Raw genomic sequence first — 10,714 nt, 5'->3', positions numbered from 1 at the left:
AACTTATAATCAGATAAAGTGCAGCCGTCAAATATCTTTTTCCAAGAGTGCCTCTTAAGAAGAAGGGAAAAACATTTGTCAGGGATAATCAATCATTTGTCGGCAGATATATTAAAACGGATTGTTTCAGAAGAAGAAAGTTTCAACTTAAACGTAGAACGCATGTATATGTTATGAATGGAATGGGTTGCACGTTTGCACAGAGATGTAGGGCGCGTTTGGTTCTCTTCTCAGGAGATGCAGCTGCATCTGTGCGTGCAAAAAACAGCGTTCGTTTGGTTGGCCGTATACATCGAGACAGGCCAGCACAAGACTTAAAGCAGTTCGGGCCTGGCTCGCATGAAACGCCTCGCGCGGGCGTTCGCGCGCGTGCAGGGCTAAGCGCGCGGCGGTTAATTCGTGCACGCAAATCGAGACACTTTTTTGTTTGTTTTCCGATTATATCTTTCAATTAAAAGATTTAATTACCGAACCGTTTTCAGATCTGTGTTCTACACATTTTTTGCGAACAAAACAAGACCAGTCATGCTATATATATTTCAAAAAAAACATAATTAAGATTAACATATAATTAGTGTCTATTAACATATAATTAGTGTCTATTAATACATTTTTTATTTATTTAATAATTTTTTAACTCAAGCAACAAGTATTCATACAACCAACCAAACAGCATCTCTCGTGAACCAGACTAAACGTATGCAGACAACCAAACACACTCTACCGTATACACTCAGTCAGGCCAGTTGTAGCCTGGCTGAGCTAGTGCAAGCCAGGCTCCCCTGAGAAGCGAACCAAACGCCCCCGTAGTAGTTCCCGACCTAACCTAACCTAACTAGTTGACGCATGCGGTGTTCTGGCCGAGAAGGACCGAGATCTCGTTGCGTTGACCAAGCTGATGGGCGTACTGGATTGTGGTTGTGGGGGTGTCGAATTTGCTCTTCAGTGCGCTAGTATAGTAGTAGTACTTCTTTTGGACGGGGGCAGTTGGGGAATTTGGCGATATGCCAATATGAACAGTTGGAACTATGGCAACTCAAGTCTCGGATTCCAATCGAGGAATTGCCGCCGGCGAGGCATTGTCTTGTCGCCGCCGCGTGCCCGCGTGGGTGGCAGTGGCACAGCCACTTGGGACAAAGCGTTGCGCGGTCTTTCCACACTGAACGCGCGCGCAGCTGTATCACAGTACCACCTGGAGGTACGCGGGTTCAGTGCAACGTCAGTTTGGCTGTCTCCTTGTTGGTTGCACAGTTGCACTGCACCGGAATGGCTGGAAAATCCTAGGGACCAACCTTTTCGGCTCGCCGAGCCCCCTCCGGCGTGGTGGCCCTCCCCTGCGCTGCGCAAAAGGCACTCGCGCTCATCAAAGGCGCAAACCGCAAAGGCACGCCCGCGGCCCGCGGCGTGGACCTTTTAAGCCCCGCGCTCGATTCCCCCGTCCCCACCCCACCTGCGACGGAACTGCGACTACGAGCTCACCCCACGCCCCTCCCCCCTGTCCCGTCGAGCTCCACAGTTGCTGCTGCTGCTGCCGCTTCTCCGGCCAATATCGGTGCCTAACCTTTTCAGTCCCGGCGGCGCGGCAGGGCGGGTTTCGCCGTTCTTGGCTGCCGCGCCGTCATTCTTGTTCTGGCGGTTTCGTGATCTGCCCCCGCGCAGCGTCTGCTCTGCGGTCGCGGAAACGCCGTGCCTTCTCCGCGCGTCCGCTCGATAACCCCTGCGTCTCCGCCCCGCCCCGCCCGACCACGCCTTGCGGAAGCGTCGCCGTCGTGGTCCGTCGACGGGAGCGCGCGGTCAGTGGAGCTGCGTCAACAGAGTCGCGCACTGCTTTGTTTTGGTGATGGCTCGCGTCGCGTCGCGTCGCGTCTTGATGGAATCATTAACTAGTCTTCCAGGTCAATCCCGTCGTGTTCTTGACTACTAGTGCCGTGTTCGACCCGTGACGCCTGTGGTTGGCGGGCGGAAGGGGTCAAGCTTTCCGATCTTCATTCTTTATTTACACCGCGGCAGCCGGCTCTCAGTCTCAGCCCAATGCTGGCGTGAGGGAGGGGGGTTTGGGAGCGGACAGGGGAGACGATTCTTGAAGAAGATCACGCGCTGATCTTGGCCCGTGTCCGTCCGTGCGCGACCTCGGCGTATGGTTGGTGGCGATTGGCAGTGCTGGTAGCGCGCCGCCGCCATGGGCTGCGTCGCGTCCAAGAACACCGTCTCGGTGACGCCGGCGGCCGACTCGTCCGGCGGGCTCAGGGATCGGAGCCATCCGCGCGCTCAGGAGTCTGCTGCTCCTGTGCCGTTGCCCGTGCCCGTGCCTTCCCTGCGTAGCTCGTCGTCCGCGGCGAGGAGGTCGGAGAAGGTCAAGGACGACGCGGAGGAGCCAGGGAAGGCCGTCGTAGCCGTGGCGGCGTCGTCCCGGAGCTTCCGCCTGCGGAGCCTGCGGAAGAGCCTTGAGGGTGAGCAGGTGGCTGCCGGGTGGCCGCCGTGGCTCAGCGCCGTCGCCGGGGAGGCCATCCAGGGGTGGATCCCGCTCAAGGCCGACTCCTTCGAGAAGCTGGAGAAGGTACTGTGGAGCTTTCGGTTTGCTAGGTGATTCATTTCGGTTGAAATTTCGTGACTGATTCAATTCAATAGCTCGTGGGTCATTTTCCATGACATTTTTTTTTTGCTTGCATGTGGAATTTTAGAAGGATGATAGTTGTTGGGACTGTAATTTGGTCTAACTGGTTGGTATCTTTCTGGTGTCCTTTGTCATGTGTTTCTTAGTAGTAAACTAGTAGTACTCTGTTGGGTGATAGATTGGTTGGGTGATGGATTATGACATGAAGAATAAACTACCATTAGCATAGCAGGCAATTGTTGTGAAAGTAAATGCGGTGAAAAGGAGGTGACTTGGGTGATCTAGTGTTTTCTTCTATGAGGCATCACATGTTTTAGCCGTCTCCATTGTTGGTATGATCTGCTGTACCTGTTAGGGAGTTTTACCTCCTACCGCTTCTTGTCTGTCATCATATTTCAATAGGAAAAGTAGATACTAAGTGGGAGGCAAAGTAGTCTTACTATTGTGCTAGTTTTATGTCTGCAACATGTGTAATGAAACACGTGCATTACTGCACATAAGTTTGCTGCATGACCCAGACTTGTTTCTTTGTTGCACTCTATCTGTAGGTTGGGCAAGGCACATACAGCAGTGTATTCAGGGCAAGAGACCTTGAGACTGGAAAGATCGTTGCCTTGAAGAAGGTTCGGTTCGACAATTTTGAGCCAGAGAGTGTTAGATTCATGGCAAGGGAGATACAAATATTGAGAAGACTTGATCATCCAAATGTCATGAAACTGGAAGGCTTGATTACTTCCCGGTTATCGTGCAGCCTTTATCTAGTATTTGAATACATGGAGCATGATCTTGCAGGACTTTGCTCCTCCCCGGACATCAAATTCACTGAAGCACAGGTTTGTTCAACTACATTTTGTTGCCTTCAGTTGAATTTTGAAGTTATGCAGTGTCGGCCTGACCTTTTCCTCTGATTGTCACCGACTGCAGCTCAAGTGCTACATGAACCAGTTACTGTCAGGACTGGAGCATTGCCATTCACGACATGTGGTTCATCGTGATATCAAGGGTGCTAATCTCCTTGTGAATAATGAAGGGGTTCTAAAGATAGCTGATTTTGGTCTTGCAAATTTCTTTGATCCCAGCAAAAACCATCCTCTGACCAGCCGTGTTGTTACTCTGTGGTACCGACCACCTGAACTGCTACTAGGTTCAACTCACTATGATGCAGCTGTAGATTTGTGGAGTGTTGGGTGTGTGTTTCCTGAGATGTATCGTGGGAAACCTATCCTGCAGGGAAGAACCGAGGTAACTATTTGGTTATATCAGTTAATATAATTAATTGCAGTGCATCTGCTGATCTGCCTGATTCTTCATATCTTTTTGGGTTCTGGCTAACAAACTTTTAGATGCTGTGTTCCTCCAATCCCAATTCACTAGAAGCACATGTCTCATTTTCTTTTATTTTCTTTTTGAACTTTCCCACTTTAGTCTTCCAGGAGGTCAAAATTCTCAAGGATTTGCTTGATGTATGTAAATATGATATAGAGTTCCTTTCATTTTCAGGTGGAACAACTACACAAGATTTTTAAACTATGTGGTTCACCTGCTGATGATTATTGGAAGAAATCAAAGTTGCCTCATGCAACAATATTTAAACCACATCATCCATATACTAGTACCCTACGAGATGTTTTTAAAGAGTTACCAGAAAATGCATTGAGTTTACTAGAAACTCTTCTGTCGGTGGAGCCCTACAAGCGTGGTACTGCATCAGGTGCTCTTTCCTCTGAGGTAAGATTGCATATGTAATATCCTTTAATCCCATTTTGCATTCTATGGGGAAGTTTGGCGAAAAACTACTACTCTGTAGTCTGTTCCGAGTTATTGGCTGTTTAGACTTTTGTTGGTACAATTGTTTTTGCTATGAATCTAGATATAAGCTATATCTAGATACATAATAAAAGTTTGAAATGGAATAAGCAGTATATTTGACCTTTGGAAATTGGGATATTTAAGTTGTTGGTTTGCCAAAATTTGCTGATTCTGTTCTTCTGCCGCCTTTTCTTCTGTTAGGCATCAGCGAAAAAATAATTTATTTTCACTCGTAGTTTTTAAAAAATCAAACACATAAACATATATTTGAGCCATCAGGGTAATCACCCGAATTGTACTATCATATGCTAAATTTCCAAGAGCAGTGCAAAATATTAGTGTTAGTGCAACTCGTATTTCGCTTGGTGCATCTGATTTTTTACAGGTATTAACACGTGGCGAGAAATCCTTAGGTTTAGCACTGCCAAATTAAGTTCTCTTTGCCCATGGTGTAAATTATAAGAACCGCACAAGTCATGATAATGTGTGATGCATTCCCCCTTTTGTGCAGTTTTTCAGGACAAAACCTTATGCGTGCGAACCTTCGAGCTTGCCTAATTATGCACCTAACAAGGAGATGGATGCAAAGTTACGAGAGAATGCACTCAGGTGGGACTTTTAAAATTTAGAGTCATTTTATTGCAGAAAAGGAAACCGGAAACTTAGGTTCTGATATTTTTTCTTGCTTCTGAACGTGTGTTCCACAAATTGAAAAAAAAAAACTTACCTTATGGCTTTAAGCTGTTCCAGTGCACAATTTAACGACTGGAAGTTGAACATTTTTTTGTCTGACGACTGCCATAGTCAATAACAACGACATTCCTCTTTTTTTTTGTCTCAGAAGAAAAGCAAGTAGCAGAGGGCACGGGACAGAAGCATCCAAGAAGTCTTCAAGGCTCAGTAGAGCAGCAAGAGAACCTAGTGCAGTCCCTAAGCAGATAATAAGTAGAACAGAGGTACCATTTGTTTTCCTATGGCTGGATACCTTCACTGAATGTTATGAACAGAGAGATTCGGCCAAGCTATGTGAATACTTGAGTTGATGGTAACAATACTCACCAAACCTCTTCTCTTATGCTTGTATTCTGTATTTCAGGAATCCAAAACTAATGTGAATGCAACCAAAGATGGTACAACACAGGACCGTGCGAAACTGAATGGCGATGCTAGGCTATTTGTGGACATACAACCAGTGTCAGCGGCTCAAGTTAAAGAGAGTGCTCGCCACGTTAAGAATGAATCACGAGAGCAAATACCTTTCTCCGGGCCATTGAGTGTTTCTTCATCTAGTGGCTTTGCATGGGCCAGAAGACCACATGAGGACCGTTCCTTTGCTAGATCACGGACCAGATCTAGCTCAAGGGGCCAGTTTCCTGCTGATGCTGTTCAGGGATGTAATACCCAAGCTAAAGAGAATGCTGGCCTTAGGGAGCTGCATAGCAGAGACATACCTGTATCAGTATCACACGTCGGTTCCAGAGTCCGAGACCGGGGGCCTCACGATGCGGCGAAGCGTGCAGTCCTGAAGAAGTGGTCACAGCTAGAGCGTCCAGATTCGTTCGATTCTTGCGACACTTACCACTCCCATAACTTCTCGAACGCCATGTTCCTTGGGGGTACTCTCTCATCGAAGAATGGCTTCAAGGTGCGTTGAGACAGTCATTTACTTGATACGGGTTCCTACTTTTGTTATATCGAAGTCGTTGCTAACGTGCGAGCGGTTTAAAGCTCCAGGGCGGTCATAATCAAGAAGAGAAGGTCGAGTACTCGGGCCCTTTGTTGTCCCAGTCGCACAAGGTCGATGAACTGTTGCAGAAGAACGAGCGCCACATCCGGCAAGCTGTTCGAACATCATGGTTCAGGAGAGGTAACCGTGTTTCGGAATCTGTATATATGTACCTTCTCTCTCTCTCTCTCTCTCTCTCTCTCTCTCTCTCTCTCTCTCTCTCTCTCTCTCTCTCTCTCTCTCTCTCTCTCTCTCTCTCTCTCTCTCTCTCTCTCTCTCTCTCTCTCTCTTTCATCGCTCCTGCTTGATCTTCTACTGATCATGTGTGAATAGCTGTTTGATTGTGTGGTCACAGGAAGAAAGGTGGACAAGTGAGGAAAAGCTTGACCATTTCTTTCCATGGGAGGGCTTGTGACGCTTAGAGAAAGGGGAGAGCATGTCATTAGCTTCTGATGGGCCTCTGCTGCCAATCTGGGAAGCGGGCAATTGCTGCTGACGAGTCCATTGTTAACTGAAAACATCATCAACTTTGGTGATCCTATCTCACAGCAAAACAAAATTAGCTACTGTGCCTTGCTGCTTCTGGGGTTTGTTGTAGATTCCCCGAAGTGCCGTATCCTTTTTTTTTTGTTGTACAGAGAAATATTAGCGGCTGACTGACGGGGCGGTGTGGTTGAACAGAAGATTGTGTAGTTGGAATAACCAGTAACTAAGCTGCACAACATGCATGGTGCGGTTGTAGTAAAGGCAGCCTCTGAAGAAAATGAGAAGTGAAATCCAATAACTGTTCGTTGTCATCTTTACTCTGGCATTCTGCTGCACCTTTCCCTGGCAAGGGGCGACGAACCATCCAACCACGGCGTGTTCTTGGTTTAGCTGTGCCTCTAAAGCATAGCGACTAGCGTCCTCTGGCAGGTAGCACAGCTGCGAAGCCTGTTGGACGTTCTACAGCAACGACGGTGGCGTTGCTCTGAACTGAAAAAGGCGATGGGCTCATTCCTGCCGCAGAGCTTTCTTGGTTTGTCCAATTGTCTTGGCACCGGGAGGGAGAGCGGCTTGACGACGAGCAGAGCAGGGGGCGGGCCGGCCGCAGTGGTTGTCACTGCGACAGCACGAGTTGCTGGGACGGACGGTCCTTGCCACCTGCCGGCCGCCGTGGAGGAGCAGAAAGCGACCTCGCTTTCTTTAGGTGAGTCGGGACTGCCGGACGGGAGCAGGCAGGCAGGCACCAGAGGTTCGAGAACCCACCGGGATAAGATCTCGGGTAACCCAGTGAAAGTTAGGTTTTCTATTTTTAGTTATTTTAAATTAATATTTAAAACTAATTTCTATAGAAAATTTAAATGTAAATCTCAGGTACAGATTTCTGTTCTCGTTTTCAAAACGAATAGGTTTATGCGGGCTCCTTGTTGGTAGAGAGATCACGCTTTTAAGCATACAATGATACAAACAACAGGCAGCACAAGTGACGTTAGCAGGTCAGATAGGCGAGATGATGAGAGAGGCTCTTTGTAAAAAGAAAACGGAGAAGGATTCGAGTGATGGAGATTGTTTATTTCTTTTAGCAAAATATTTAACACAGAAAGAGGTAGGCGTAGGTTTACATTAGATCTAAAATAGATAGCTGCCGAAGAAGTAAGGAAGGGAGTGCGGCTGGGGCGTTCCGATCCGGGGCGAGCGAGGACGCGGCGGACGTGCCCATGTTGGGCTGGGCAATATTCCGGCTGTCGCTTAGCACTAAATTTTTCTCTTATATCAATTTTTTCCTCTATTTTTCCTCCTATTTTTTTATCTCCCGCAGTGGTTTCCTTTAAATACTTCCATATACCTCACTACAACTATAAAATATTATTTTCTATATCAACTATCAATTTTTTTATCTACTAACAATTACTCGTGAACCCACAACACAGTGTTTAAGATGATGAACAGTGACACACTAGATCTAGGGAGAGAAAGAAGGGGACCGATACGTAGGAGGCGCTGTAGGGACATAGTTGCGACCGTAGAGTGCCTTCTACAGCCGGTATGAAGGGAAGGAAGCTGGGTAGGGGCTCTGTTGCGGTTAGTCTAAAAAGTGGGCGACACTGGCATGTGCCTCGCGCCCCGCTCCCGCGCTGCAGTTCGCTTCAGCTCACGTGTGTTTTCTGCACTGGCCGCCAGCTGCCCAGTTCTGCTGCTGGCCGGTCCCATGATGATGCCTATCAAGGGAACGGAATTGAGCTGATTAGGCTGTGTGCAACAACGCCACGCATAATTAGGTAGGCAAACAATCAGATGTCTGGCCACATTAAAATACAAACCGTATGTATACTTTTTGTTCTCCAACAGACAGTAGTTTGTGCGGCCCATTTATACTGGTTCAGTAATTTTCCGGGGGCGGGAACTAGAAGGCGGGAATAGACGAACTTTGCCGCCTAGGCGCGGGAAACAAAGGCCAACGAACACACGATCTTCTCCAGTTCTCCTCGTGCTTGTAGCTATGGCTGGATGGTACATGAAGCTCTCCATGTATGGGGCGGCTGATGGTTACTCAAGCGAGGAAGATGATATGAAAAAAGAGAGTACTCAAATATCGGTAGCCTCTCTACTCCGATGCATTTTGCGTGGCGTAGTTGGCTATTCTGTTGGATGGTGTTTGCCTCGTGCTACAGTGCAGGGCGATGCCCATTTTGGATTTGGGTGGCCGTTTGCAAGGTCTATTGCACACAGTCTTAGTGGATGATGTTAATCAGCACAGGGAAAGAGTGTGTCTTGTCCATGCATGTACGTGGCGGAGTTAGTGACTATCACGTGGGTCCGGCCCAGCCCAGCCCGGCAGCAGTCGCTGTCTCCGACACTCGAGAAAAAAGGCACGTGCGTGGGGCTCGGACTCCCCTGTCGCGGTTGATTGTGCACCAAGGGACCTTTAGGCGGGTTTGGATATACAGTGTTACAATTTAGCGCTATATATACTTTTAGCTAAGAATCGTGTTATAGGTACAACTGTAAGCATCAATCTAGGTACGATCCGACGGAACTCTACGACTTGACGTCCTTTGACGCCAGGTCATACGATACGACTGAGAGCACCACGAGCAGCTTCGTTTACCGTCAGATCGTACGGCAGCTGGACGAACGAGTGGCACGTACCCAAACAGGAGTGTTAAAAATATACTAAAAGTAAATGCTACACTTTAGCACCGTTTAGCTCCTACAAAGTGTGCTAAAGTGAGCTAAGTGTGTGTTTGATTGAGTAGTGAACGAGAATGGAGTCACTCCATTTCTTTTTCCCTGGATGTTTTTGTTTCCAATAAAATAGAAGCAGAAGGGCTCTTGGAGTCTACATATACAACTTTACTACAAATGATTGGAATGTCCTTGCTCGACCAAAACGACCGGATGCGAGCACTCTCCGGACGCGACCACTCTTCTCCCTCTCGTCTCATCTACACTTATATGACTCCAAACAAATAAAGAACGGAGCGGTTCCACTCTATTATACTCTTCAATCAACAAAAAATAAAGCGACTTTGTTATGCTTGCTAAATGCATAATAAAATGGCTACATTCTAAAAAACTGAAATGGAGCTACCCATCATAACAGACTATCCAACTAAACGCACCATTAAGAGAGAGAAAAAAACATATCTTACCCTTCTCACTTCACCCCTCTCTCCGCCCCTACTAAATAGGAGAATGGATGTGTTGGGGACTTGTTCTCAAATGCTATGAATCAAGAACAAGGCAACATAAAATGTTAAATTATAATATCCTTCGTTCAACGAAGCATTATTCCCTTGGGGATAATGGATTCTGGACGAAGGCGGACGACAATACGATTACGAAGGTTGAGTTTTCGTAATTGCATGTTAATAAATTATACGAAATGACATAACATATAGAGTATCAGAGGTAAATGAATCATATTATATCAATTAATATATTTAAGTATTGGATACAATTGTACCTCTGCCTTGGCAAAGGTTGATTTCCAGACGATGCGATGGCAAAAAATACCCCCAAAAGCGTGAACGGTAGAGGAATACTGTTCACTATTTATAGGCGCAGGACCCAGACTGTGAGAATTTACAACCGTGCCCTTCATGAAAGTTTACAATAACGACTCAAACGCTTATGGACTAAAAGGTCTTTCTACTTTTAAGTCGGTTCATAATTCCGAAGCTCTATGAAGAGCAAGCTTCGGTCATCGCACGCGGACAGCTTCAGCCGAAACTGCTTCTTCCTTCAAGACCTTCGGCATGACGAAGCATAGCCCCAACAGTAGCCCCTTTCACGGCGCTAGATCGTTTTTCGTAACGAGCTTGATCCGTGAAAAGAAAAAGTCTCTTAAGCTTCGGGAAGCCGAAGGTCCAAAAAACACCTTCCCTGAGCTCGTTGTCGAGAAACGATTCAGTTTCCGAGCGCGTAGCGGTCCCACCTTGCAGAGTTACTGTTTGGTCTCTGCGGTCCACCGCACAGCGAGTGCAAGCGGCTGTCCGCCTGGTGTAAAAATCCTGGCGCTTCGCCTTCTTACCTGCAGTACTATATAAACAGACGAGTAGGTGTGAAGTTACCACAGCATT

General features: G+C 47.2%; 1 protein-coding gene across 4 annotated transcripts; it reads left to right on the top strand.

Annotated features, from left to right (window-relative positions):
• Window positions 1-1,189: 1,189 nt before the first annotated feature.
• Window positions 1,190-6,952, top strand: LOC100191951 (putative protein kinase superfamily protein). 4 transcript variants are annotated; one of them, XM_008668854.3, is made up of 9 exons: window positions 1,190-2,557; window positions 3,163-3,447; window positions 3,539-3,856; window positions 4,115-4,342; window positions 4,935-5,032; window positions 5,265-5,379; window positions 5,520-6,068; window positions 6,152-6,290; window positions 6,483-6,952. In XM_008668854.3, exons 1-9 carry the CDS (start codon window positions 2,180-2,182, stop codon window positions 6,488-6,490), a joined length of 2,118 nt encoding a protein of 705 aa, XP_008667076.1. In that variant the 5' UTR covers window positions 1,190-2,179; the 3' UTR covers window positions 6,491-6,952. The 4 variants fall into 4 exon arrangements, with proteins under 4 accessions (XP_008667076.1, XP_008667075.1, XP_008667077.1 ...); XM_008668853.4 differs by having other exon boundaries at window positions 1,239-2,557; window positions 6,158-6,290; window positions 6,505-6,952; XM_008668855.4 differs by having other exon boundaries at window positions 1,239-2,557; window positions 6,158-6,290.
• Window positions 6,953-10,714: the final 3,762 nt, after the last annotated feature.

The sequence above is a fragment of the Zea mays genome, chromosome 2 (genome assembly GCF_902167145.1).
Source record: "Zea mays cultivar B73 chromosome 2, Zm-B73-REFERENCE-NAM-5.0, whole genome shotgun sequence".
NCBI classification, from domain to species: Eukaryota; Viridiplantae; Streptophyta; class Magnoliopsida; order Poales; family Poaceae; genus Zea; species Zea mays.
The sequence above is the reverse complement of the archived record's forward strand: the minus strand, read 5'-3'. Positions and strand labels throughout refer to the sequence as shown.

Coding starts and splice junctions, on each gene's coding strand:
- LOC100191951 (NM_001137375.1), top strand. CDS start 2,180: ATGGGCTGCGTCGCGTCCAAGAACACCGTCTCGGTGACGCCGGCGGCC. Junction 5,380..5,519: donor AGATAATAAGTAGAACAGAG/GTACCATTTGTT, acceptor TCTGTATTTCAG/GAATCCAAAACTAATGTGAA. Junction 6,069..6,151: donor CATCGAAGAATGGCTTCAAG/GTGCGTTGAGAC, acceptor AGCGGTTTAAAG/CTCCAGGGCGGTCATAATCA.